Here is a 27,154-nt window from a genome sequence, read left to right as displayed (position 1 = left end):
GCAGGGCACCTCCCCAGCTCCTCTCACGGGCTGGGGGTGTGGAGAAGCCAGGGGCAGTGTCCAGCTCTGCCCAGTGTGGCCTCAGCTGGTAATCCTGCGTCCTTGCCACCTCCGTGTAGATGGGCCTGGTCTCTCCTGCCTGGCAGGGTGGGCCCCGATCCGGGCCAGTGCTGTTGTAGCATCTAGAATAGCAGTGACATGGGTCCAGACCCCCAGCAGGCCAGAGCTAACCCTGTGCAATCTGAGGCCCCTGGGGGACTGGAGCTAGCGGGTTAAGCCAAGAGCCCATGTGCTGGCGTTGCATGGCTGCCTGCTAAGCCTCTCTGGGAAGGGAGGAGGTCAGGTCTCTGCAGCCCTCGCACCCCCCGCTGCGATCCCTTCGGCTGGGGGAGCAGCCCCGGCTCGTCAGCGCTCGGAGGGGGAGTGCCAGAGGGAAAGGGGAGGGTCTGCACAGGACAGGAGCCAGGCTGGGCGCCCTGCAGTAAGGCCCACTAGATTGCGGGGACAGTAGGAGGCTGAGAGTGGCAGAGGCTGCACCCGGCTGTACTTGGCCATGAACCCTGCCCCACTGATGGGGGAAAGGCAAAGCCAGGAGCTCACTGTGTGCCGGGGCGGGCTTGGCTGGCACCCCACTCAGGACTGTGCTGGGCCGATCAGGGGCTGTGCAGGATTGGGGGTACAGGCAGTGAGCTTGTTTCAGTGAACCCCACTGCGCCCCAGCAGAAGGATGTGAGCCTCCTGGGGGGCCCCCAGTTGTGCCGTATGTCGAGCCCTGTCACATCAGCTAAGGTGCTGGGACGGCAGAGTACCAGGACGCACCTAGGTGCTGTGGGACACGCCAGCATTGCGCTAGGGCTGTGGTGCGCCAGGCAGTGGCGTGGGTCACTCGGAGATGCTCTCCCCTGGTTGGCAGCGGTGGCCCCAGCATGGCACTGGGGGACTGTGCAGCGGGTTGTGGGGTGGGTCAGTAGGGGGCGCTCTGCCCGGGCAGGCAGGGCTGGCACTGGGTGCTGTGCTGCAGGGAGCAGGGTGGGTCAGTAGGGGGCGCTCTCCCCGGGCAGGCAGGGCTGGCACTGGGGGCTGTGCTGCAGGAAGCAGGGTGGGTCCGTAGGGGGCACTCTCCCCAGGCAGGCAGGGCTGGCACTGGGGGGGCTGTGCTGCAGTGAGCAGGGTGGGTCCGTAGGGGGCGCTGTCCCCAGGCAGGCAGGGCTGGCACTGGGTGCTGTGCTGCAGTGAGCAGGGTGGGTCAGTAGGGGGCGCTCTCCCCAGGCAGGCAGGGCTGGCACTGGGGGGCTGTGCTGCAGGGAGCAGGGTGGGTCCGTAGGGGGCGCTGTCCCCAGGCAGGCAGGGCTGGCACTGGGGGGCTGTGCTGCAGGGAGCAGGGTGGGTCCGTAGGGGGCGCTCTCCCCAGGCAGGCAGGGCTGGCACTGAGGGCTGTGCTGCAGGGAGCAGGGTGGGTCAGTAGGGGGCGCTCTCCCCGGGCAGGCAGGGCTGGCACTGGGGGCTGGGCTGCAGGGAGCAGGGTGGGTCAGTAGGGGGCGCTCTCCCCAGGCAGGCAGGGCTGGCACTGGGCGCTGTGCTGCAGGGAGCAGGGTGGGTCAGTAGGGGGCGCTCTCCCTGGGCAGGCAGGGCTGGCACTGGGGGCTGTGCTGCAGGGAGCAGGGTGGGTCAGTAGGGGGCGCTCTCCCCGGGCAGGCAGGGCTGGCACTGGGGGCTGTGCTGCAGGAAGCAGGGTGGGTCCGTAGGGGGCGCTCTCCCCGGGCAGGCAGGGCTGGCACTGGGGGCTGTGCTGCAGGAAGCAGGGTGGGTCAGTAGGGGGCGCTCTCCCCACACAGGCAGGGCTGGCACTGGGGGGGCTGTGCTGCAGGGAGCAGGGTGGGTCCGTAGGGGGCGCTCTCCCCGGGCAGGCAGGGCTGGCACTGGGCGCTGTGCTGCAGGGAGCAGGGTGGGTCAGTAGGGGGCGCTCTCCCCAGGCAGGCAGGGCTGGCACTGGGGGCTGGGCTGCAGGGAGCAGGGTGGGTCAGTAGGGGGCGCTCTCCCTGGGCAGGCAGGGCTGGCACTGGGCGCTGTGCTGCAGGGAGCAGGGTGGGTCAGTAGGGGGCGCTCTCCCCGGGCAGGCAGGGCTGGCACTGGGGGCTGTGCTGCAGGAAGCAGGGTGGGTCCGTAGGGGGCGCTCTCCCTGGGCAGGCAGGGCTGGCACTGGGCGCTGTGCTGCAGGGAGCAGGGTGGGTCAGTAGGGGGCGCTCTCCCCGGGCAGGCAGGGCTGGCACTGGGCGCTGTGCTGCAGGGAGCAGGGTGGGTCAGTAGGGGGTGCTCTCCCCGGGCAGGCAGGGCTGGCACTGGGGGCTGTGCTGCAGGGAGCAGGGTGGGTCCGTAGGGGGCGCTCTCCCTGGGCAAGCCGTGGCGGTGTAGCCTGTTGGGGGTTGTTTCAGAGAAGATGGCTCCTCAGAGCTGCCCGCGGGGTTCAGGGAAGTCCCAGGTGGGCATTGCTGCCTCTGCTCATTAGCCTCAGGATCATCAGTCTGCGCAGAGATGATGACCTAGTGCAGAGCGGGGCTGATGATGTCTCTTGTCCCTGGCAGCGTCTGCCCCAGCTCTGCGGCGCAGGGGACGGCCAGGCGTTCACAGACACCCTGCAGCCTCTCTACACAGCCGTGGCTAGGCAGGAGGCAAGGGCAGTACAGAAGCGGCCTCACTCAGGTGAGGAACCATCAGTCAGCGGTGGGGGGGGGCAGATAGAAGTGTGCCCTGTGCAGCTTCTCCTGGGGGTCCCCTCCCACGAGGGCATGGGGGGCTCTGGGCATTGCCCCATCCTGGTGCTCCTGGACCTGGCAGTACTCTTTCTCCCCAGAGCTGGTGGGGTGACCCACACTCCTCTCCACTAGCTGTTGGCCTTTCTGCCTCCTTGCGTGCATTTGACTGCTGCCTTCTGTGTCTGGAACAGGGGATGCCGAGAGCCCTGAGCTCGCCTCATCTCACCAGCTGGCTGGAGAGGACTCCTTGAACGTGCAGCACTCTCAGCAGGAAAAGGTTGAGCCGCCCTCTGACCTGTCCCAGAGCCTGGGAGCCACAGCGGTAAGTGCAGCTCCCAAACCAGCAGCCGGCTGGACAGCTGGGGTGAGACACCTGATGGGAAATGGCTGGGCTTGAACAGAGGGACAAGCTTTGCTGAGCAGCCTCCATCCCGAAGAGGGTCCACAGAAAACCCACAGTGACTGGGCTCTGCTCCAGAGCCCTCCAGCCCCTCCTCAGTCTCTGGCACAAACCAACCTACAGAGACAACGGGCTGGCTTGGTGCGGGAGGGGTGGAGGATAGGACATGGGGCCTTTCCCATCTCAGAGGTGCTGGCTCTGATCCAGCCCCAGGTCGGGGGCCTGGCTGTGCCAGGGGCTGTGGAATGGGGCACGGACACTTTCCCCACTGGGGAGCATGGCCCTGATCCAGCCCCACGATCAAAGCTTGTTCCCATCCGGTGGCTGTTAGGTGACTGGGTGTCTCAGCTGAGTTTCTAACGTGGGGTCCATCCAAACAGCGCAGGGCCTCTCAGCTTCAGATTGTGAACCTCCCCCTTCTCTTCCCTGCCCTGGTGCAGGGGCAGTTACACAGCTGCCATTGCTGCCGATGCAGAGAGCAAGGTGACCCTGGCTCAGCCGCATGGCTCAGGTGGCTGCTGGGTGTGCAGAGCTGTCAGCTCCTCCGTGTTGTGCCACCCAGCCCATGTCTGCTCCTCCTGCAGCTCCGCAGGCTTGTTTTCTGCCTGCTCCAGCCAGGACACTGCCGTGAGGCCCCGCAGAGGAGTTACGGTGATTCAGGCGGAGCAGGGAGCAGGCTGGCCCAAGGCTCACAGGAGGGGGTCTGCTGGGCTGTTTTCCCCCGAGAGCTCTGCCTGGGAGTGTTTTTTAATTCTGCTCCCGCCCCACAATCTCCCCTCAAACCTGCTCCCGCATTTTGTTGCATTTTTATCCCTCTCCCACTCACAAAAACCTTCGCTCCCGTAACTCCCACAAGAGAGGCAGATTCCCCACCACCACTAAAAAATCCACCGCCGTTGGTGCATATGTTATAACCAGAATTCAGATGCAATTTTTAGCCTTACAAGAATGAAACAAGTCTTGCTTGTACCATGTTAGCACTCTTGTTCCGATAGGCATCGAGTCCCTTTCTATCCCTCACCGACGCGTAAGTACGAAAGCCTTTTTAGAAAAAAAAAAAAAGAAAGCAACCCTTGCTGTACCTTACAGGAGTTCTGTTTATGACAGCCTGCTGTCACGTGTCTGTCACACCAAACGTCAAAGCAAATTTGCCTTGAAAGGGGCAGGGTTTTTAATGATTATAGAAAGGAAGTTGTTCAAAAGCTCTGGAAATTTTTAACCCACTTCAGGACTGTTTTTAGAACTTTGAAACATCCCAGTCAAGTTAGTTGTAGCTCTATTACTGCCGTATGAAAACCCTTGAGCAGAAGAGGTGCTTGCAGCGCTCACAGGCAGCGGGTACGACAGCGACCTTCCCAGCACAGCCAGACCTGACCTGACTTGTGGCAGTGCACCGCACTGGGTCTGGGGCCAGGCAGATCCACGGCTGGGAAAGAGAAATGCAAACGCAACAATGAGCACTTCTGTGGACAGGCAACTCTTGGGAACCAGACAATTGTGATTTCCCACAAATTTCCCTAGTCTGTTTTTTTGCCCACCCAATCCTGTGTGCAAAAAAGCACCTTTCACCCGCTCCCACCATCAGGGCAATGGGACCTGCAGGACGCAGTCTTGGTGCTGAGCTCTGCTCCCTCCTCCCCTTCAGGTGCTGGCTGCTCCCTTTCATGCCTCCTCTACCCAAAAACTCTGTCCCCGGCAGGGTGCTCTGAGAGCGCTGCCTGCCCCCTACAGCACCTCTGATTGGCTGCTCTTCCGAAGGAGGTGGGGCAATAGGGCAGGCAGCCACTCAGAGGTGTTCCCTTGGACCAGGCTGAAGCTCGTCTCGGGTGAGTGTGGACGGGCTCCAGCAGGGGCAGAGTGCTGTGCTGGTGCGAGCTGGCACAACGGCACTAGGAGGGTGCCTCCTGGCAGGACAGGGCTGGGACCCAGGGAGCAGGCATCAGTCACGGGTTTGCTGGGAGTCAGGACAGGTGAGCCCTGGGGCTTGGAGCCCCTCACCAGGTCTGGAACGGTGACTGGGCTGGGCAGCATCTTTCCATCAAACCCCCACTTTTAATTAGACATTGAGGCCTTTTCCGCCGCCCCGACTGGTGCTGTGGCACTGCTCTGCCCTTCCTGCTGGGTAGGGGTCTCGGGGTTGGGAAGTGCTTTGGGATGTAGGCGCTGGAGAAACTCTGGCTGGATTGTAGAGTTTCTGTTTTCTGCCTGCTCACCTACGCAGACGTACCCCCAGACGCCCGCCCACGCCGGTGTCCAGAGATGGGCTGCGCGCAGGCTGGCAGACAGACAGACAGACAGACAGACATGCACACGTTCTGCAGTGCAGTGGGGCAACCGCAAACTCTAATATGATGGAAACCTCATCCAGCCTCCCCAGTAACTCTGGTTCCAGCACCTCTGGCCATGCACCCGCAAACATGCACACACCTGGCCTGCAGAGCATCCCCCTTGGTTGACAGAGGTTCTTTGGTTCCAGACGCCTTCCTCCCCGGCCCAGAGAGCCCGAGTGCCCGTGTCCAAGAGCAAGAGGAAGAAGGCAAAGGGGCTCTTTGGCTGAGACAGCACTGCTCTGCCCTACCTTACTGGGGGAGGAGTCTGGCCCTGGGGACCAGCTGCTCATCACCGCAGCTCCAGGACTCCAGCTAGAGCCTTCATCCCTGATGGTGACACAGCGCCTAGAAGGCCCAGTCCGGGCTTCTACCTCAGGCAGCATGTGGGCTGCTCTCTCCCTCCCTGCTCCACCCCCGCCCCCCAAACCTGCTGAAGGACACTTGTTCAGCTCCTTTGCTAAATGCTGGGGGCCAGGCCGCCCTGCTCCTCACCCCGGTGCTTCTCTTCTCCCCACACGGCCCTAGCTGTGGACAGCTCCTCCTGGCCCCACACTTTGTTTTTATGCCAGTTTGCAATAAAGGCTCTTCTCTGCTCAGAGATGCTGCGTCTGGCTGGGGGTGAGGCAAACTCTGGCTCCTCCCATTTGGTCTTGCCAGGTGCCCCATGGAAGCCCTGTCCCCTTCACAGCCTCTGCCCTGTAGCTGGTTGCCCCTTGCACCTGCTGGCTGGGACAGATTCTTCTGGAGAGTTCAGAGGGTTTCTTCCCAGCCAGGAGGACAAGGGCCACCTCTGAACCAGAGGGCAGGCCTGCTCAGCGGGGGCGGGCGAGTTAAGGGACGCAGTCCCACCTGCGTTAATTTCCCAGCTAAAGTCGAGGCACCTTAACTGGGGCTTCCACCAAGGGAGGTCAACGGGAGTCTGTGTGCCCAGGCCCTGCCCTTCCTCCTGTGGGGGGGCAGGCGTACTGCGCCTGGAAGTTGGATGTGGGGCATCCCCATGAGGCACACTGAATTGAACTCCAGAAGGTCGACCGCAGCGGCGCTAACTGCAGCCTCCCTCCTCTGCCAGCTGGAGCAGGGCTTGCAGACACTACAGCTCCAGGGCCGTCTGCTCTCAAGCGCTGGGCTGGGCTGTGGCTGTGACTGTGGGTGCAGCCCTGAGATAACTGGCCTTGGGCTAGGTGACTGGTGGCACCGTCCAGCTGAGGGTCTGCGAGCCGACTGCCCCTCTCCTGAGGCAGGGAGGTTGGAGTTGGCTGCTGCGAGCAGCTGGAGCCGTGGGAGAGCTTCGGCGCAGTCGGCAGGGTGATCCAGTCCTGCCAGGCGGACGTGGCGCCGGTCAGAACAGCTCCTGACGGGTGAGCCATTGATGGCTTTCCACAGCTGCCCCAGCCCAGTGCGCTTCACAGCTCGGCCACGCTCACAGCCTGTTCCTCCCCCAGCTCCGCCTCCCCCCTGTCCGCAGCAGGGCCAGCCCGGCTGTCCGTCCGTCCATCCGCCGGTCCCCATCTTCCTGGCAGCATTTCCCCGGCTCTGTCCCTGGCTTCACATCCCCTGGCACTGGGATGCTGCTCCCACCCACCCGTGCTCACAAGCTGTGCTGTGGCACTGGGGATGCCCCACGGAGATCGGGGGGCAGTGCCCCCTGGCAGAGCTCTGCATTCCCCTGTGCCCAGAGGGTGGGAGATGGTCTCTGGGCAGCTGCCTGGGGCTGGGCTGGGGGCAGTGAATGTTCCTTCTGGGGTGTGTTGTCGAGGAGGAAAGGAAAACACCTGGCAGCTGTGCCGAGGGAGAGCTCCGGTGTGTGCGGCAGGGACCGAACAGGCCAGCACTGGGCTGCAGCCTGGTTGGTCCCAGGTGCTGCAGGAGCAGGACTGGGGGGTGGGGCGGGATCTGCAACCTGCCACGGGGCCAGGGCATCTCACTGTGTCAGCTCAGGGAAGTGCTGCCACCCCCAGCTGGGGAAGTGCTTCCAACAGCCAGAGCTGCCCAGAAGCACTAAGCGACTTCCTAAAAATGTCCTGATTCCTGAGTGCCCCTCCAGCCCTGCCAGCACCCCTGACTCCCGACCCACAGCCCCTGGGTCCTTCCAGCCCGTGGGTCCCTCCAGCCCTGCCGGCGCCCCTCGCTCCCGACCCACAGCCCCTGGGTCCCTCCAGCCCGTAAGTCCCTCCAGTCCTGCTGGCGCCCCTCCCTCCCGACCCACAGCCCCTGGGTCCTTCCAGCCCGTGGGTCTCTCCAGCCCTGCCGGCGCCCCTCCCTCCCGACCCACAGCCCCTGGGTCCTTCCAGCCCGTGAGTCCCTCCAGCCCTGCCGGCGCCCCTCGCTCCTGACCCACAGCCCCTGGGTCCCTCCAGCCCGTGAGTCCCTCCAGCCCTGCCGGCGCCCCTCGCTCCTGACCCACAGCCCCTGGGTCCCTCCAGCCCATGGGTCCCTCCAGCCCTGCTGGCGCCCCTCGCTCCCGACCCACAGCCCCTGCTGGCCCAGCCCGTGGGTCCCTCCAGCCCTGCCAGCGCCCCTCGCTCCCGACCCACAGCCCCTGCTGGCCCAGCCCGTGGGTCGCTCCAGCCCTGCCGGCGCCCCTCGCTCCTGACCCACAGCCCCTGGGTCCCTCCAGCCCATGGGTCCCTCCAGCCCTGCTGGCGCCCCTCGCTCCCGACCCACAGCCCCTGCTGGCCCAGCCCGTGGGTCCCTCCAGCCCTGCCGGCGCCCCTCGCTCCCGACCCACAGCCCCTGCTGGCCCAGCCCGTGGGTCCCTCCAGCCCTGCCTGCCGCCCCACAGCTCTTAACCCAGAACCCATTAGCCCAGCACTTGTGCCAGTTTCAGTGACGTTCCTGGGACAAGATCCCACATTGCTGCTGCTGGGCAGCCTCACCAGCGGGGGTGCTCCCTCGCGTCTCTCCACCGGGGGCCTTTCCTGCTGCCTGTGCTGCGTGGCGGGCGCCTGTCTGCAAGAAAGTGGGGCAGGTATCCCATGGGGCTCTGCCGGCGTCAGGCTACTTGCTGCAGCCTATTCATCCACCTGTGAGTGACGCAGGACCTGGGGAGAGGCGCAGCTCGGTGGTTTGAACATTGGCCTGCAAAACCCAGGGGTGAGCTCAGCCCCAGAGGGGCCATTTAGGGCTCTGGGGCAAAGAGATTTCCAAAAAACAAGGGCGGTTGCTTGGCCCTGCCATGAGGTCAGAGGACTGGATTCAGTGACCCCCCACGGTCCCTCCAGCTCTGTGAGATGTGTGTCTCCCTGTGAAATGTCCTGGGACTGCACCTGTGAGGGAGACGCTGGTGGGGCAGGAGGCCCAGAGCGGAGCGATGCTCAGCAGACCCCGCCGCGGTCAGATGCATTGCAGGGCATCTCCTGCACAGCAGAGGGGAACAGGTGAGCCCCTCAGCATCCAGAGCAAGCACAGGGCAGGCTCCCCGCGTCACCCGGCGCTCTGGGCCAACCTGTGCGGTTGTGAGGTCTCCCCAGGACCCTGCGTGCAGCTGAAAGTCTGGGCCTCCATCACTTTGGGTCCCTAAACCTGAGTTTTCAGGGGTTTAAAGGTGCTGTTAAGCAGGGCAGGCCCCGCACCCCGGCCCGTGGCCTTAATAAGTGCTCTGGAGCCTCGATTAAAGGGGCCTTTCAGTCGCTTTCAAGTATTTTTAGAAAAGGGGGGAAAAGCAGCCAAGCCGAGCGGGCCTGGCGCAAAACTAAGGAAATAGCACCCCCTAGACTGCAGCTCCCCGCCTGGCTGTGCTGGCCTGCGGCTGGGCCAGCTCTGCTCTGCCCCCTGCTCTGCCAGGCTTGCAGCCGGGGGCCTGCCCCAACCCCACGGGGGGTTCTGCTCTGCTCTCTGCCAGCTGCCCAAGTGCTGAGTGCGGGGAAGGGAATGCTTCAAATAGCGACATCAGAGCACCTTTCCTGAGCTCAGCACCCCGCTGCACAGCGGAGAAACCGAGGCACGGGGTGAGGCAGGGCTTGCCTGGTGTCACCCAGCGAGCCAGCCTAGGGGCCTGGCCCAGGCCCTTGGAGGGGCATTCCCGGCCCATGGCAGAGAACCTCTCTCCCTCCTGCCTTCTGGCTCATCCCCAAGGTGCCATCTGTGCCCCCACTGCCTCATTTTGTGCAGTGCTGAGCGTGCTGCTGCCTTTCCGACACAGGACACAGGGCCGGATCCAGAGCAGGAGGGGTCGTCCCATAGCCCAGCTCTGCCCCAGAGCAATAGATGCCCTCTAGTCCCAGCCCCATGTTGGCACAAGGCCTGCTTGGATTGATCCAGGCAGCAGAAAGAAGCCCTCATGTGCCCAGTGCAATGAGGCCCTGATCTGGGCTGGGTCTGGGCAGCTCCTGGCAGACTGGGGCCCTGATCTGGGCTGGGTCTGGGCAGCTCCTGGCAGACTGGGGCTCTGATCTGGGCTGGGTCTGGGCAGCGTCCGGCAGACTGGGGCCCTGATCTGGGCTGGGTCTGGGCAGCGTCCGGCAGACTGGGGCCCTGATCTGGGCTGGGTCTGGGCAGCGTCCGGCAGACTGGGGCCCTGATCTGGGCTGGGTCTGGGCAGCTCCTGGCAGACTGGGGCCCTGATCTGGGCTGGGTCTGGGCAGAGTCCGGCAGACTGGGGCCCTGATCTGGGCTGGGTCTGGGCAGAGTCCGGCAGACTGGGGCCCTGATCTGGGCTGGGTCTGGGCAGCTCCTGGCAGACTGGGGCCCTGATCTGGGCTGGGTCTGGGCAGCTCCTGGCAGACTGGGGCCCTGGTCTGGGCAGAGTCCGGCAGACTGGGGCCCTGATCTGGGCTGGGTCTGGGCAGCTCCTGGCAGACTGGGGCCCTGATCTGGGCTGGGTCTGGGCAGCTCCTGGCAGACTGGGGCTCTGATCTGGGCTGGGTCTGGGCAGCTCCTGGCAGACTGGGGCCCTGATCTGATCTGGGTCTGGGCAGTGTCCGGCAGACTGGGGCCCTGATCTGGGCTGGGTCTGGGCAGCTCCTGGCAGACTGGGGCTCTGATCTGGGCTGGGTCTGGGCAGCTCCTGGCAGACTGGGGCTCTGATCTGGGCTGGGTCTGGGCAGCTCCTGGCAGACTGGGGCCCTGATCTGGGCTGGGTCTGGGCAGCGTCCGGCAGGCCAGGGCTCTGATCTGGGCTGGGTCTGGGCAGCTCCTGGCAGACTGGGGCTCTGATCTGGGCTGGGTCTGGGCAGCGTCCGGCAGGCCGGGGCTCTGATCTCAGCTGTCCAAGATCCTGGCTCCACCATGCCAGGTGCTGCCCTGCCCCTGACAAAGCTCAGGGCCCCAGTGTGCTCGGCTCTGCCCAAACCCTGGCCAAGGTCAGGGCCCTGTCAAGGCTGGTGCTGCCCAATCCCCAGCTGAGGTCAGGGCCCCTGGGTCTCCCCAGACCTGGCCCAGTGCCTTCTCTGCAGCCCCCCGCCCGGCAGCTCTGCTGTTGTGGCCCAGGCTCCAGGGATACCGAGGGGTGAGGGGCTGTCCTGCCTCCCAGCCAGGCAGGGCCCCGGTGGTCCAGGCCGGGGCGGGGGCCAGCGCTGCAGGCTGCGCTTCCCTGGCCTGGGACGCGCAGGGGACAGCAAAGGCCTTGGGGCTGCCCCGCTCTGCGCAGCCCGAGGGGGCTCCCTGGCCAAGTGAGGGGCAGGCGGGGGCGGGTGTGTGGGCCTCGGGGGGGCGGGAGCCGGTCCCGAGCGCTCCCCGGGGCCCGGGAGTAGAGGGAGGGCGGCGGGCGTGCAGCGGCCGGAGGGAGGGAAGCCCGGCCCGGCCCGGCCCCGCATTGTTGTCTCGGCCGGTTAATCAGCGCCCCCAGCCCGGGCGGGAGACCTCGGGCTGAACCTGCCCCCGCGGCCGGGCACCTGCTCGGGCCGCACGTGGGCTCTGTTGACACCTGCGGGCGGGCGGGCGCTGCCGGGGGCGGGCTGCGGGCAGGGGGGCGGGGGCGGGCCCGGGCAGGGCGCGGTCCTGGCGGTTCCCGAGCCCGGATCTCTCCAATTTCCCCTCTCACTCGTGCCCTGGGCGCGGAGGCAGCAGCGGCCCCGGCCCCGCGCCCTGACCGCCGGGGCGCGACCGCGGGGACTCGGCCGGCCGGGCCCGGCCCCGCTGCCAAAACAAACGGCCCGCGGCTATTTATTGGCGGCGGCCGGGCCCGAGCGCGCAGAGCGGGCGGCAGCAGCGGGGCGCCCGGCCGCACCTGCCCGGCCCCGCGCGCTGCATGGCGGCCCCGCTGGGGCGCCGCGGCCGAGCCTGAGGGGCTGCCGGCCCCGGCCCCGGCCGCCTTCCTGCCATGGAGCTGCCCCGGCTGCTGCTGCTGCTGCTGCTGGCGGCCCCGGCGGTGCGCGGCTGCGGGCCGGGCCGGGTGGTGGGCAGCCGCCGGCGGCCCCCGCGGAAGCTGGTCCCGCTGGCCTACAAGCAGTTCAGCCCCAACGTGCCCGAGAAGACGCTGGGCGCCAGCGGGCGCTACGAGGGGAAGGTGGCGCGCGGCTCGGAGCGCTTCAGGGAGCTCACCCCCAACTACAACCCCGACATCATCTTCAAGGACGAGGAGAACACGGGGGCGGACCGCCTCATGACCCAGGTGCGCCCCGGGCCGGGGAGGTGCTGCGGCTGGCCGGAGCCCGGCGCTGGGGCTGGCGAGGGGGGCGCCGGGGTCAGTCCTGGCGAGGGAGGCGCCGGAGGGCGCCGGGGTCGGTCCTGGCGAGGGGGGCGCCGGGGTGGGTGCTGGTGAGGGGGGCGCCGGAGGGTGCCGGGGTCAGTCTTGGCGAGGGGGGCGCCCGAGGGTGCCGGGGAGGGTGCTGGCGAGGGGGGCGCCGGAGGGTGCCGGGGTGGGTGCGGGCGAGGGGGGCGCCCGAGGGTGCCGGAGTGGGTGCTGGCGAGGGGGGCGCCGGAGGGTTCTGGGTCGGGTGTTGGCGAGGGGGGTGCCGGGGTGGGTGCTGGCGAGGGGGGCGCCGGAGGGTTCTGGGTCGGGTGTTGGCGAGGGGGGTGCCGGGGTGGGTGCTGGCGAGGGGGGCGCCGGAGGATGCTGGGTCAGTGTTGGTGAGGGGGCGCCGGAGGGCGCCGGGGTCGGTCCTGGCGAGGGGGGCGCCGGGGTGGGTGCTGGCGAGGGGGGCGCCGGAGGGTGCCGGGGTCAGTCTTGACGAGGGGGGCGCCCGAGGGTGCCGGGGTGGGTGCTGGCGAGGGGGGCGCCGGAGGGTTCTGGGTCGGGTGTTGGCGAGGGGGGTGCCGGGGTGGGTGCTGGCGAGGGGGGCGCCCGAGGGTTCTGGGTCGGGTGTTGGCGAGGGGGGTGCCGGGGTGGGTGCTGGCGAGGGGGGCGCCGGGGTGGGTGCTGGCGAGGGGGGCGCCCGAGGGTTCTGGGTCGGGTGTTGGCGAGGGGGGTGCCGGGGTGGGTGCTGGCGAGGGGGGTGCCGGAGGGTGCCGGGGTGGGTGCTGGCGAGGGGGACGCCAGGGTGGGTGCTGGCGAGGGGGGCGCCGGAGGATGCTGGGTCAGTGTTGGTGAGGGGGTGCTGGAGGGCACCGGGGTGGGTGCTGGGGTGGGTGCTGGCGAGGGGGGCGTCGGAGGGTTCTGGGTCAGTGTTGGCGAGGGGGGCGCCGGAGGGTGCCAGGGTGGGTGCTGGCGAGGGGGGCGCCAGAGGGCGCCAGGGTCAGTCATAGCGAGGGGGGCGCCCGAGGGTGCCGGGGTGGGTGCGGGCGAGGGGGGTGCCGGAGGGTTCTGGGTCGGGTGTTGGCGAGGGGGGTGCCGGAGGGTGCCGGGGTGGATGCTGGCGAGGGGGACGCCGGGGTGGGTGCTGGCGAGGGGGGCGCCGGAGGGTGCTGGGTCAGTGTTGGTGAGGGGGGCGCCGGAGGGTGCCGGGGTGGGTGCTGGCGAGGGGGGTGCCGGAGGTTTCTGGGTCAGTGCTGGCGAGGGGGGTGCCGGAGGGTGCCGGGGTGGGTGCTGGCGAGGGGGGCGCCGGAGGGTGCTGGCTCAGTGTTGGTGAGGGGGTGCTGGAGGGCACCGGGGTGGGTGCTGGGGTGGGTGCTGGCGAGGGGGGCGCTGGAGGTACCGCGTCCGTGCGGGGGCAGAGCAGCGGAAGGGGTGCAGTGCCAGCGCTGAAGCAGGCAGGGACGTCTCAGGCTGCGGAGGGATAGCAAAGGGCTCTGGGGGGTCTGATGTGACCCCTGTTGGCGCCGCCAGCACACGCTGACCCCCGACTGCTCAGTGGCTCTTCCTCCTGACCCCCTTGGCTCGGCTCAGGGGCTGTAGGCAGGTCCCTGCTGGGCTCCAGATCCCCTCGTTGGCCAATGGGGAGCCAAATGGAGGTGGCCCCATGAAGGCTCTGGCCATAGCTGGGTGCTGGGCTTGGCCGGGCAGACCAGGTCACTCGGGGTCGGAGAGTGGGGGTGGGAGGCTGAGGTGTGAGCAGTGTGGGGGCACCAGTACCCAGCCTCTGGCCGTGGGCTGAGTGCCTGGGCGGGCGGCAGTGGTCGGGGGACACCCCTGCAGGGCTCTATCATCCTGCTGGGGGGCAGAAGCTGGTCCCCTCCGCTAGGGAGGGAACTAATGTCCCCAGACCCTGAGCAGCGTGGCCTGGCGGGCACGGCCTTCACTCAAAGCAGGTGGGTCCCTGCACCGCGCTGGCCAAGCCCCTTCACTTGCTCCGTGCCTCGGTTTCCCTGTCTGTGAGGTGGTGGTGGTGGTGGGAGGGAGTCCATGTCTAACGGGGGTCACTGGCCTGTCTGAGCCAGAGGAGGCAGCGGAGCAGTGCCGTCCGTGGGGCTTGGAGGATGCCTGTGGCTGGCTCCAGCCTTGGCACTGACCTCCATGCCAGGCCGTGGGGCAGGCATTGGCTCGCTGGGCCCCGGAGTTTCTGCCGCCTGCAGCATGGCTGGTGTGGTGAGCTCTGGTGGACTCTGGCCTTGGTGTGCGTGAGGAGGCCAGAGCTGCAGGGCTTGCATGGGGGCGGGCTGCCCTTTGTGGAGACTGGACCCCTGGATAGGTCCTGCCTGGGACAACCCTGCACCCGGCTGCTCCTGCCCGGCCTGTGTGGAGCTCTGCTGAGCCTCCTGCCCGGCTCCTTTCTGCCAGCCGGGCCCTGGGGCCCCACCGCTAACAGGGACTGTGTCATGAGCGCTGATGCCCGCTGCTGAACCCGAGCTGGTGCCCCTAGAGGGGGCAGGCCCAGTGCCCCATTCCCGTCCCTCCTGAGCCCGGCAGTCCCTACCCCAGGACTGGATCAGAGCCAGCCCCTACAGAGGGGCCAGGCTCCATGTCCCAGCTGTGAGCCCTAGTTCTGTGTCTCCCCCAACCTCAGGCAGGTCAGAGCAGGGGCCCTGCCCAGAGCCTCCCAGGCATTACCTGTGAGCAGCGCCCTGCTGCCCCACGGGCTGGGCCCCACCAGCCCTCCCCACGACGCAGGGTGCTGGGGTCAGTCTGACTGGGGGAGCAAGGGGCTGCCAGCAAATTGCACCCGGACTCCCAGCACCCTCTGGGCAGCCTGTCCCCCACCCGCCAGTGCCCCGGGAGGTGGGCGAATGGAGCAATGCCCCCAGGGCCCCAGGCAGCTCCACACTGGGGGGGCAGCTGGGGGAGGGGCCAGGACCACTCCCATGCAACCCCCTCCCTCTCCTCACTGCCTTTTACTGCTGTTGACTCACCTCAGAACCTGTTTTCCCCAAGTCCAAGGGTCTGGGCCAGTGGGGCTGGGAGATGCCGGCTGGAGGGGCAGGGCTGCTCCCCGCCTCCCCTTATCGGTCCATCTGCTTCAAGAATCTGCCTCTGTTTGCTCTGTGCTGGGCGGCTGGCAGGCCCCGCCAGAGGAAAGGCCTCACCTCTCCCCGCCCGGGCAGGGGAATGTCCCCGGTGCCCTCATGGAGCCCCCCCGCCACCCTCGTGGCTCAGCCCCACCGGCCGGCAGCCCCAGCTGCTGCCCCTCCCCCTCCTGCTCCGTGGGGCTGGCAGGGCCTGGGCAGGCTGCCCTGCCGAGGAGACGCCACTAACCTCCTCCACCCCTGCTGGCTGCCACCCGTGCCAGGGGAAGGGTTTGGCCCTGGCCCTGTCATCTTGGGACTCTGCTTGCAATGGGTCCCCCCGGCCCTGCTCGGGAGTGAGGCCAGCAGGAGCTAAAGGTGTCAAGCGGATGCCAGGGCACTCCCTCTCCAAGGCCCAGCCAGCCTCTGTGCTGGGGCTGCCAAGCATGGCACAGGCGCCCTGAGCGGCTGGGCACGGCCACCCGTCAGCACTGGCTGGGCTGGTGCAGGCGTCTCCCGCAGCGGGGCAGGACCCTGCTCACCGTCGTGTGGGCCGGGGCCCCCTGGGCACCTTGGGGCTGAGCTCGGCCCCGCTGCCCCTCCAGCTCACCGAGACCTACACCACGAGGCCTGCAAACCCAGCATCAGGCGTCCAGCGCAACGCCTGCCTCAGAGCAACCGCTGCGTGATGGGCACCGGCCCCTCCCAGAGCCCCGGTGCCTGCTCACCAGCGGCGGGTCTCCAGCCATGGCCAGGTGCTGCTGGCTCTGGGGCAGCGCTTCCCTGTGATGTCCTTGGCTGGCTGGGCAGGAGGCCCTGCAGTGTCAGACCAGCCCCCCCGTGCCCTGAGCCTGCGGCGCAGCCCACAGCGTCTCTCTCCTGGCAGAGCTCTGCAGGCCAGCTGGGCTCTGGGTAAGGAGGGTCTTACTCCCCGTCAATGACTTGGCTGCGCAGTGGCCCATGGCACCGGGCAAACAACCAGGGTGGCACTTGCTCGACATCACCGTCCGGGGCAGAGCTTCTGGCACCTGGCTGTCCTGCTGCACCCCGGGGCAGGGCCAGGGGCTGGCTCTGTGCCTGGCTGTGTGCCAGTCTCTGGGATGTCTCCTCTCTGCCTGTCACAATGTGAGCGGCGCCCGTCACCCAGCGCCATGGTGCTGTCCTGGGCGGGGGGAGCCAGCCCCGCTCCCACTGAAGCCTTGGAGCCTGCCCAGGTGGGCCCCGCACCTGGTGCAGCCATGTGGTGGCAGCTGGGCTGTGACATGCCCCTGGCATGGTGGGATCCCTGCCGCCGCTGCCATCTGGGCACCTCCGCCTGATGGCATGTGCCTGGCCTCCCTCGCTGCCCGCCCCAGCCCCTTTGGGCTGCAGGCCACAGCACCTGGCCGGGTCTGGCCCCAGCCTGTCGCCTGCAGCGATTTTCTCAGAGCCTTTGTGCTCAATGTCCCCGCGCCGGCTCCTTCCCCAGCAGCCTGCAAAGCCGCCTCTGGTGGGCCGCCGGGGGGCGCCCCATAGCCTGGGGGGCCCGTCCCCGGCCTGCGGCTGGGCGGACTCTGGCACTGCGGCGACACCTGCTGGCCACGGCTGGGACTGGCCGAGCAGCCCAGCCCCGGCCGCAGGGACCTTCTCCCACCCCGCTGCCCCCCGCGTCTGCCCGCACAGCAGCGCCCGGGAGCTGGGGTGGGGCAGGTCTGCAGGGCCTGGGCCTGGCTCGGCGCCCCATAGGTGGGGAAGTGTGGGGCTGGGCCAGGGGCTGAGGAGCCTCTTTCGGTCTGTGTAGCTGCTGGCATGTGGGGCCAGTCCCTGAGCCGGGCCCCGGGAGGGAGCATCCTACAGGGTCAGGAGGGATCCGTCCCATCCGGCGGGGGGTGCTGGGGCGGTAGTGGGGATATGAGCCGGGCCTTGCCGGGGTCTCTAAGCGCAGGGGTCCTGGCCTGGCAGGGGCAGCGCAGCTGGCAGCTGGGAAGGGGCTGAGGTCCTGTGCCCGTGGGCGTCTGTGTGCTGGGATGGCAGGGCCAGATGGGGCCCCAGCAGCGCTCTGCCAGTGCACCCAGGCAGTCCTGGCCCCCTTACGGTTGCCCCCTCGTCTGCTCTCCTCGAGTGTGTTTCTTGGGTGTCTGTCACCCCAGGGAGATGCTCCAGTGATGGGGGGCCGGGTGAGTGGCCTGGAGGCCGTGTGCAGACTGAGCCGGGGCTGCGGGGTGATGGGACAAGGCTGGGGAGCGGTGACCTGGCTGAGTGCACCAGAGAGGAGGGGGAGATGCCCTGGGACTCGGGTCAGCCCTGCCTGGGGCTGGCGTTTGTGGGATGCCTGGGGGGCATCCATTGGGGGCTGGGGTGTGCGGAGCAGGGCTGCTATGAGCCCCACCCCTGACAGCTGTTGTGAGCTGCAGCCACGCTGGCGCTCGGGGGCTGGTCCTGTTCCCCCCGCCCTGGCTGTCGAGGGTGTGGGCTCAGGCCCGGGGCAGCCCTAGCTGCCTGCTCCCCTTGCAAGCTGCTGCCCAGCCCAGCGGGCTCTGGGGGGGCTGTATGGCCAGCGGGGTGGGGGCCACAGCAGCCCTGCTCCCAGTGTGCTGGTGGCTGGCGGGCAGCACTGGGACAGGGTGTCATGGGGACAAACCCCACCCCCCAGTTGTGTTTGTCCCATTCCTTCCCTGGCTTCTCTCCGGCTGGCCCAGGCTGCTGCCGGGGAGCCCAGGCGCAGGGAGAGGGCAGAGGAACCTCTGTGGAGCACAGCTCCTCCTCCCACCCCCGCTTTGCCTGCCCCTCCCCAGCCCCCTGGCCACAGACTGTGCTTGTGACCACGCAGTGTCTCCCATCCCTGACCCTGCCTCTTCTGGGGGAGGTGACGTGGTCACAGTAGCCTTGGGGCTGCACCTCCTCATTCGGGAGGGGCAGGAGGTACCTTGGGACCCCCAGGGGAGACCCCAGTGACAGCCCTGGGAGGGGGACAGACAGGCCAGGGCGTGGCATGACCGTGGAACCCCAGGGCAGTGTGTGCTGTGCCCAGAGGCCGTGGGACAGCTGATGAGAGCCTGGCCCTTCCGTGCTGGCTGGAGCAGCTCAGATCTGGGTTGGTACCAGCCCCACCAAGCCTGGGCGCAGGGCACAGGGCTCAGGGCACACGGTGTAAGGTGCAGGGCAGGCAAAGGGAACGCCCCTGAGGCGAGAGGCAGAGCCCTGGCATGGCTCAAACACGGGCCAGCTGCAGAGAGCAAAGTGGGGGCCTGCAGGGCCCATTCCCAGGGCCGAGGCTGAGCAGTGGGGTGCATGGGAGCGGCTTGGCAGACCCGCAGGGCCCTGGGAAGCTGCACGTCCCCAGCAGGCGCTGTGGGCTATGCAGGGCCAGTGAGGCCGGGAGGCGCAGCAGGGAGTTCGGAAGCAGGGGGCAGGGATGGGGGGCAGACGATGGCAGGTAGATTCAACGCTGTAGGGGGGAATAACCCACATCAACACTGTAGGGTCCAAATCGGCGGCACTGCCCAGCCTGGCTCCCCCAGCGCGGCTCCCCTGGGAGCTGTCGTAGCCGGCCGGGAGGCGCTGGCCAGGCCAGGCCAGAGTGGGAGCTGGGCAGCTCTGTCCTCCCTGGCTCGTGGAAGGAGAACCAGGCAGTGGCGTGACACCACGTGGGGGGATCACAATGCCGGCACGCGGCTTAGTGGGGGAGCTCGAGCCTGGACACTCAACCGCGCGCAGGGCAGTTCTCGGCTGCAGGGCTCCCCGCGTCATTAGGGTAAAGTCTGCTAGGCCCGCCTGCCCCAGCTTGAGCCGGCCCGTGTGCGGCGCAGACAGCAGCGCCTGCTGCCGCCAATCTGCCCTGGCCCTGCAGCCTCTGCACTGGATGAGATGGGGGCTGCCGAAGCCGGGGAGCCTCTGCCGGGGTGCAGCGCGGGACTGGGGGCAGGGCTGCCTGGCACGGCTGTATCTCAAGGGAGGCCTGGCCCGTGGTGGCTGGCTGCAGAGCAAGGGGAGAGGCTGGACCTACGGGGAGCCTGGGGGACGTGACAGAGGGCTGGGCGCATGAGGGCGGGGAGAGCCCCTGCAGAGCTTTCCTGGGGGGGGGGCCTGCTGCTGTGTGTTCGCAGTGTCCTGGGGTGCGGGGTAACACGCTGGAGCACCCCCTGCCCTGTGCTGCCCCCCACGGCAGCTCCTCGCTAACCCTGCTCCTGCCCGCAGCGCTGCAAGGACCGCCTGAACTCCCTGGCCATCTCGGTGATGAACCAGTGGCCGGGGGTGAAGCTGCGGGTGACCGAGGGCTGGGACGAGGACGGGCACCACTCGGAGGAGTCACTGCACTACGAGGGCCGGGCCGTGGACATCACCACCTCGGACCGGGACCGCAACAAGTACGGCATGCTGGCGCGCCTGGCCGTGGAGGCCGGCTTCGACTGGGTCTACTACGAGTCCAAGGCCCACATCCACTGCTCCGTCAAGTCAGGTAGGGGGAGGGCCACGTGCCCTGAGTGGGGAGCCGGGGCACCAGTCTGGCTGGCACAGCGCTCGCTCCCCTGCCACCGGTGCCCTCCCTCACCCGTCGCATGGGCGCCCGACACACTGCATCCCAGGGCTGCCCCTGCCTGCCTCGCATCGCCACCCAGACCCCTTAGGCCGCCTCTGGCTCTGCTGGCACCCCCTTCCTCTGCCCAACGCGTCTGAGTCACATGGCGCCTCCTGCACCCCTCTGTGGTGCCCCATCTCTGCACCCGGTGCAGGGGGCGCGCGGGGAGAGGGGAGGCAAGGGCTGGCTGCTCGGATGAGGGCCTGTCTCCACCCAGACCTGAGCACATGGGGTGGGGTGGGCCTTTGCCAGGGGGTCACCGAGCCCAGCTCCTTTCTGTCTATGGGCCCTGGGGCTCCCTGCCTGTGGGGCTGGCCGGTCGGCACCCTGGATAGTGCTCCCAGGTGTTGAGCAGGAGCGATAAGCCCATTGACTCCTCACCAAGAGCCTGTCCCTGAGCACCTGGCAGCCGGGCACGGAGTGGCTGCCCCTGGCCATGGCCTGGTAGGGCAGCAAGCGCCCTGACAGGGGCACAGTGCAGGTCTGAGAGCACCCAGCAGAGGGCAGTGAGGCCCCAGCAGGATGGACACCCCCACCCCGTGCTCTGGCCCTGTGGGCACGGGCCATGGGCTCTTGTGCCCCAGAGCGGGGTGGGAAGGTGCCCGGGCAGGGCAGGGCAGGGCAGGGCCACCCCACAGGGCTCTGCATTTGCTCAGCCCCAGCTCTGACCACTGCCTCAGCCTGGATCCATCCACCTTGCCTACTGGCCCATGCGGCCCAGGAGCTGGGGGTGCCGGGGAGTAGAGAGGGCAGGCCCTGGACATAGGATGCTGCTGCCCCTGGCACTGAGCAGTGCTGGGTGGGGAGCTCCAGCAGGTATCTGCCACTGCCTCTGGCTCTGCCAGGCCGCTGGGAGCACCTGGTGCCTGGCCAGGGCCAGCCAGGGCCTGTGGGGGCAGCTCCCAGAGCAGTGGGTCAGGGCCAGCTGGCTAGCTCCACGGTATGGGCATGTGTGGGGCTGGCCATGAACGCCCACCCCACCCTGCCCCTGCCTGTTCCACCCCCCTGCCCTGAACACCCCCCTCGCCCCCAGGGCACCTCCCACATCTGTCCACCACCTCTGCCCCCATGGGCCCTGCAGGCTCAGCCCTGCCCCCAGGCACAGGCCCTGGTGGGATCCTGCACTTTCTGGCCCCAGGGCTGTGGCTGGGCACAAGGGGCTCTCCCGGGGGTGGGGAGGGGGGTGTTTGGGGCTGAATGTGCAGCCCTGAGGAATAAAAGGAATCGCTCCAGAGTTTGATGCTTTTCTTAGTGAGCCCCCAGCGCAAGGCCAGGGCGCCCATGGGAGCAGGAGAGGCGGGGGGGCATCTGGGCAGACCCTGGGGGTGGGGGCCATGCCCGGGTGAGGCTGTCACATGGGACAGGCATTTGAAAGGGGCTAGGTGGGGTGGAGGGCAGGAGGGGGCGGGGATGGGGTACAGGGGGTGCGGTGCAGTGGAGGCTGGAGGGGCTGGGGCAAGAGGGGGTGGGGGAGGGGGCAGGGAAGGTGGGGGAGCTGGGGCACAGAGAGCCCTGGAGGGCTGGAGTGGGGCTGTGGGGGGAGGGTGTGATGGAGTGGGGGGGGTGCATGTGTGAGACAGGCAGAGCAGCTCCCAGCGGCTAAGGATGACCCTGGGGCTATAACCGAGGCTGGCAGGTAACACCTCTGCCCTGCACACAGAGGAGGGTGAAGCCGAGTATTTTTAAATCGGAGGCGGCAGTTAGAGGCTGGGGGGAAGGAGCTGGAAGGAGCCAGCCTGGCGAGGGGGAAGCTACACCCAGAGGGGCCCCCCTCGGGCTCCTCTCCCCAGGAGGGGTTGGAAGGACTGTCTCTGGCTGCTGCACTGACGCTGCTGTGAGAAACTGGGCATCTGTTGCCTAAGAAACCTCCTGTTGTACCTGCTGAGTGAGAGTCTCTCCTGCCAGCGGATGGGGGGCCGTGCATGGGGACCCCTGAACCCCATCAGAGGGTTTTTCTGAAGGAGCCAAAAGCCATTTATGCTGAGCGGCAAAACCCCTTATGAGCATATCCCCCCTGGGCACCCAGCTGCCCTCCCAGCCCTGCCCCCAGGTCCCCCTGGGCTCCAGCCCACCCTTGCCCAGACGTCCAGTCCCTTTGCCCCAGGGACCCAGCGTGTCCCCTTCCTGGCCCCCATCCCCCACCCCAGGTACCCAGCCCGTGGGACCCCCTGCACCTGGGCTTATGCCTGCAGGGACCCCAGTGCTGGCCCAGCTGCTGCAGTCAGCACTGGCCCTGTGCCCCGGCAGTGGCCTGGGGGCTGCCTTAGCCCAAGGCGGCAGTCGCACCCCACCCCAGGTGCCCAGGCTGGGCCCTGCAGCCTGTTCTCCAGGGCAGGCCAGTGCCTCCTGCCATATGGCTGTAGTCCTGAGTGTAGAGTCCAGCCCCCTGCCAGCCTTGGCAGGTCCTGCTCCTGGGATGTGCCCCCTGAACCTGCACTCCAGGCTCCCCCGCATGCCAGCTGGCTGAGCTCCTGGCCCAAGCTGGGGCGAACTCGCCCAGGGCCCACCTGGCACCAGGGTTGGGCTCCTGCCAGCCAACCACACCAAGAGCAGCAGCTTTCTGGCTGCAGGCAGACAGGTGGCAGGGAGAGGTGGTGACGCCCACCAGGTACCGCCAGCCCCACCACTGCCCCACCCTCAGTGCTACTTGGGGGCAGAGGGGGTAGGTTATGGGGTGTTATAGTGGGGGGTGAAGGCTGCACTAGGCACTGGGGGTTGGGGGTGCACGGTGTGGGGGTGGGGGAGGTCAATGCGGGCTCCACTTTTGCTCCGCCTGTTGGGTTGAAGCACGTCCCACGCAGCGCTGGGGGAGGAGGTGTCCCTGTATAAGCAGGCGCTACGCCCCACCCCAGAAGTGGCCGCATTGCCTGCCTGGGGAGGGCTCATGGGGCAACTGAGCTGGGGCCTCAGGCTGCAGGGTAACCGCCCTGTCCTCTCCATTTCCCCACAGAGCACTCGGCGGCCGCGAAGACAGGCGGCTGCTTCCCTGCCCGGGCCCTGGCGACGCTGGAGGGCGGGGCGCAGACCCCGCTGTGGGCGCTGCGCCCGGGGCAGCGGGTGCTGGCCATGGATGAGCAAGGCCAGGCCACCTACAGCGACTTCCTGGCCTTCCTGGACAAGGAGGCCTCGGCGCTCACCACCTTCCACGTGATTGAGACCCGGGAGCCGCCCCGCCGGCTGGCCCTGACCCCCGCCCACCTGCTCTTCGTGGCTGAGAACTCCACGGCGCCTGCCGCCCGCTTCCAGGCCACCTTCGCCAGCCATGTGCGGCCCGGCCACTACGTGCTGGTGGCAGAGGCAGGGACAAACCTGCGGCCTGCCAGGGTGGTGAGCGTCTCCACCCAGACAGACGTGGGGGCCTATGCCCCCCTCACCCGCCATGGGACCCTGGTGGTGGACGACGTGGTGGCCTCCTGCTTTGCCCTGGTTCAGGAGCAGCAGCTGGCACAGCTGGCGTTCTGGCCACTGCGGCTCTACCACAGCCTGGCCTGGGGGCCCAGGACCCAGCCGGAGGGCATGCACTGGTACTCGGGGCTGCTGTACCGCCTGGGCAGGCTGCTGCTGGCCCCCGAGAGCTTCCACCCGCTGGCCACGGCCCCCTTCGAGAGCTGAGGGCTGCTGGGGGCCCTTGGGCCATGCTGCAGGAGCAGCTTTTCGGCTTCCCCAGATGCCGCCTGCCCCAGCAAGTGGGGCTGGGGAGCCGCTGCAGGGCCCGGGCAGCCCCGGCAGGGCCCGGGCAGGGGTATGTGCTGGCCTGGGCCTGGATCCCAGGGGCTGGGCGGCACCACGGACAGACCCCAGTGGCTCTACCTGCCTGGGGCATGCAGGAGCCTGTCTTGTGTCCAGGCACCCTAGGGCCTGAAGCCAGTCCTTGCCCTCTGTCGCCCCATGCCAGGGCTGTGCCAGCTCCCAGTCAGCCAGCCCTGGGGGCACAGCTGGAGGGGCGCCCAGCGGGGGCTGCATGCTGCTATTTTTGGGCACAATTTGCTAATGAGCGAGTGCCAAGGAAGGTGCCTGGGGGGTGGGCAGGGCACCCCCTACTGGGGGGCTGAGGCAGTGCTGCAGCAGCTGCGTGTGTGGCTGTGCCCAGTGCAGGGGCCTGGGGGGCAGTGGGGAACCCAGCCCTTCCCCAGTGCTGCCCTGGGTGGGCGGGCACCAGGGGAGAGATTCAAGCAGCCTCTGGCTCTGCCCGGCCAGGCCCCACAGCCGCCTGCACCCCAGCTGGAAGCACAAGTCCCATGCCAGCTGGGGGGGTGCCCTACGTGTCTGCCCCCCAGCCAAGCCTTGGAGGCCCTAGGGATGAGTGTCTGTGGGGGAAGGGTTGCTGTGCCCAGTACTGGAGCCCCTGAGCCAGGTGGGAAGCTGGGGCCCAGGTCGGGGGGAGGCAGGGGCGAGCTGGCCATGGCTCCAGCCGGGGGTGTGCCAGGTGGCAACGGGCCAGAGACCCCCACTATAGAATAGGCCTGGGCCTGGCATCGGCACCCGCCAGGCCCTGGCCCCCATCTGTGCCCCTCGCAGTCAGGTGCCCCAGGCGCTGCCCTGGCTGCAGACCCCTGGTAACTTGGGGCTGCTCCCCTAGTGCCAACCCCCCACCTGGGAGCCCCAGCCGGCGGGACCCCCCCCACCAGCCGGAGGGCTCAGCTGGGCACGGGGCCCCTCCTGTTATTTATTTCCCTGCCCTGGGCAGAGGCCCGGGCGGGGGCAGCGGGGGGGTATTTAAGCGGGTTGTGAAGCCGGGGTTCGGCTCTCGCGGGAGGGAGGATCCCGGGGGGACGAGGCCAATAAAGCGATGGACGCAGCGGTGCCTCCCGCCTCTCTGTGCTTCGGGCTGAGCCCGCCCCCGTGACCCTGCCAAGGAGCTGCCTGCGGTGGGGCCAGCTCTGGGGGGAGCACCGCGCCCCCCAGCCAGGCACAGGGACCCCGTGCGGGGAGAGGCTGGCGGGGGCGCCGCATGGGACGGGCGGGGGCCGGCTCGGGACCGCAGCACCGGGCACCAGCAGGCGGGCAGCGCCCGCTCGTGGGGGTGCGGCGCCCTCTGGCAGTGCTCCGCCGGGGCCAGCAGGGGGCGCTGCCCTACAGCGGATCCCGGGACGGGCTGGCCCCGCACTGGCTGCCCCGGGCGGCGGGGCGCGGGGAGACCCGGGGGACGCCGGTTCGGACCCCGCGGCTCGTCGGGGCTGCGCGCAACCCCGGCGTGGTGAGCACTGGCCTTGGCCTTGGCCTTGGCTAGGACTCCGCCGCCGCTCGGCCCCGGCTCCCCCAAACCGCCTCTCGGCCCAGGGCCCTGGCTCCCCCTTGCCCCCAAACCGCCTCTCGGCCCAGGAACCCTAATTCCCCCAAACCCCAAACCACCTCTCAGCTCAGGGACCCCAATTCCTCGTACCCCCAAACTGCCTCTCTGCCCAGGGACCCTAACTCCCCCATGCCCCCAAACCGCCTCTCGGCCCAGGGCCCTGACTCCCCTGTACCCCAAACTGCCTCTTGGCCCAGGGCCCTGGCTCCTCCGAAACCCCCCAAACTGCCTTTCAGCCCAAACTGCCTCTTGGCCCAGAGCTTCCCCATACCCTCCAAACTGCGTCTCAGCCCCAGGGCCCCCAGCTTCCCCATACAGCCCAACTGCTGGGGGCCCTGGGGCTGAGACGCAGTTTGAGGGGTATGGCCCTGGGTCCCCTAAACCACCTCTTATGCCCTCAGCACCCCCCAGAGCTGCCCAATGCATTGAGCCCCCAATGGCCCCTTTTCCCACAGCTCTGCCTGGCATGGGCTGGGCTGGGGCGTGCAGGAACCCTCACCCCACCCCAGCGCTGGGGGAGCCTGGGCCAGCACGCACACGCGTGTGTGTGTCCTGGGCCACTGGCACAGCTTTGCTAATTTAGTTAGGTTCTTATTGCCCTACAGGACAGCTTGGGCCAGGGGAGGCAGGGGAGATATGCTAATTAAGGGGGCTGGCTGGGCACTGTGCCCACTGCCTAGCTCAGCCCAGCCAGCTGGCAGGGGCTCCGTCTGCCGGACCCCAACTTAAATCAGCCCAGCTGGCTGCCACAGAGAGCCAGACACACCATGGGACCTGTCCCCGCTGGGGTGCCGGCTCCCCCAGTCCCAGGGCAGTGTCGGTGCCAGATAGGGCTGAGGTAGGCAGCCACAGGGGTGTGTGGCGGGTGGGGGGTGCCCAGGCACTCTGCCCGCACTCTGGCACCCCTGGAAAGCTGCTCGCCTGGTGGGCAGGGGAGCTGGGCCCCAGAAAGCAGAATCCGTCCCACCCAGCCTGCCCAGGGGCTGGCTCCAGGCCAGCCGGGTGGTGATGGATGGGGCTGGCAGTGGGCGGTGGGTTGATGCCTGGGCCTGCCATTGACAGGCCACAATGGAGACGTCTCCATCAATTTGTCCTCGTTACCATGTGAATGGTGGGGGGCCGGGGCAGCTGGGGGGAGGGGCCCTGTCTTCCCCCTGTGCCCATCTGGGGTGACTGCCTGCACCGTGGAGGGGCGGCTCCCAGCGGTGTCAGGGGAGGGACCCACTGGCCCCGTCTGAAAAGACGACATGACCCGGCGATGTTAACTCGGGCCCCCCCGGCCCGCCCACTTCAATGGCTCTGCCAGAGCCTGGCCCACCCCACCCCAGCAACCCCCCCGGACTCCCAGGCCCAGGCCAGGGCCAGGGCTGCCCATCTGCCAGACACAGGCTGTGGCCCTCAGCCTGGTGGGTTTTGCCCTGACCTGCCCCTTGCTTCCCTGCACCGGGGCAGGGCCTGTGCCACCCCGATCCAGGGAGCCTGGGAGACCGCTGCAACCCAGTGAGGCAGGGGAGCCATCCCCACCCCAGGAGCCTAAGCCCCAGGCTCGGCCAGCTCTGAGCCCCAGGACCACCCTGCTCACCCTGCTGGCAGGGCTAAATCCAGCAGGGAAGGGAACCTGGTAGGTACAACTGGCCAGAAACGCAGGGGCAAAGTGATGCTCCCACCCTTGACACCAGAAACTCCCCCTGGTACTCGGAGCCCCTGCCACAGCTGGTGCGATCACTGTAGGGCCCAGCCAGCCGCCAGAACTGGCAGTGCAGGGCTCAGCCAGCCGCCAGCACAGGCACTGCAGGGCCCAGCCAGCCACCAGCACCGGCACTGCAGGGCCCAGCCAGCCACCAGCACTGGCACTGCAGGGTTGTTGGCGTGGGGGGTCCCCCGCCCTGCCCCCACCCACAGGCGGACCGCTCCAACCCCCAGCCCAGTTCCAATTCACACCAGCCCAGCCCCCTCCTCTCCGTTTCCTGGGGCAGAAAGGGGTCACCTGGTTGCCTGGGTTACGAAGAGCAGGGATGGCCATTGGCTATAGATGAGACGTCATCACACCCAATCTCCCCTCCCCGCTGTGCCCTGATGCTGTGCCTGGGGAAACTGAGGCACAACCTGGCATTACTGCAGGAC

General features: G+C 68.1%; 2 protein-coding genes across 3 annotated transcripts in view; both read left to right on the top strand.

Annotated features, from left to right (window-relative positions):
- NHEJ1 (non-homologous end joining factor 1) overlaps positions 1–6,076 on the top strand; it is a 126,169-nt gene extending 120,093 nt beyond the window's left edge. Inside the window, exons 6-8 of one of the 2 annotated variants that reach the window (XM_075001290.1) lie at positions 2,583–2,700; positions 2,945–3,075; positions 5,630–6,076. In XM_075001290.1, coding sequence (XP_074857391.1) covers positions 2,583–2,700; positions 2,945–3,075; positions 5,630–5,710 — 330 coding nt within the window. In that variant the 3' untranslated portion in view covers positions 5,711–6,076. The other variant, XM_075001289.1, reaches the window with a different exon arrangement.
- Positions 6,077–11,418: 5,342 nt separating this feature from the next.
- IHH (Indian hedgehog signaling molecule) lies at positions 11,419–24,527 on the top strand. Its single transcript, XM_075001155.1, has 3 exons — positions 11,419–12,033; positions 19,356–19,617; positions 22,688–24,527. Exons 1-3 carry the CDS (start codon positions 11,743–11,745, stop codon positions 23,347–23,349), a joined length of 1,215 nt encoding a protein of 404 aa, XP_074857256.1. The 5' UTR covers positions 11,419–11,742; the 3' UTR covers positions 23,350–24,527.
- The last annotated feature ends 2,627 nt before the right edge of the window (positions 24,528–27,154 follow it).

This window comes from Carettochelys insculpta, chromosome 8 (genome assembly GCF_033958435.1).
Source record: "Carettochelys insculpta isolate YL-2023 chromosome 8, ASM3395843v1, whole genome shotgun sequence".
Lineage (NCBI taxonomy): Eukaryota > Metazoa > Chordata > Testudines > Carettochelyidae > Carettochelys > Carettochelys insculpta.
The sequence above is the reverse complement of the archived record's forward strand: the minus strand, read 5'-3'. Positions and strand labels throughout refer to the sequence as shown.

Bases quoted from the DNA above. Each gene is read 5' to 3' on its own strand.
- IHH (XM_075001155.1), top strand. From the start codon at position 11,743: ATGGAGCTGCCCCGGCTGCTGCTGCTGCTGCTGCTGGCGGCCCCGGCG. The intron at 12,034-19,355 runs GTGCGCCCCGGG...TCCTGCCCGCAG, and splicing joins CGGACCGCCTCATGACCCAG to CGCTGCAAGGACCGCCTGAA. The intron at 19,618-22,687 runs GTAGGGGGAGGG...ATTTCCCCACAG, and splicing joins CCACTGCTCCGTCAAGTCAG to AGCACTCGGCGGCCGCGAAG.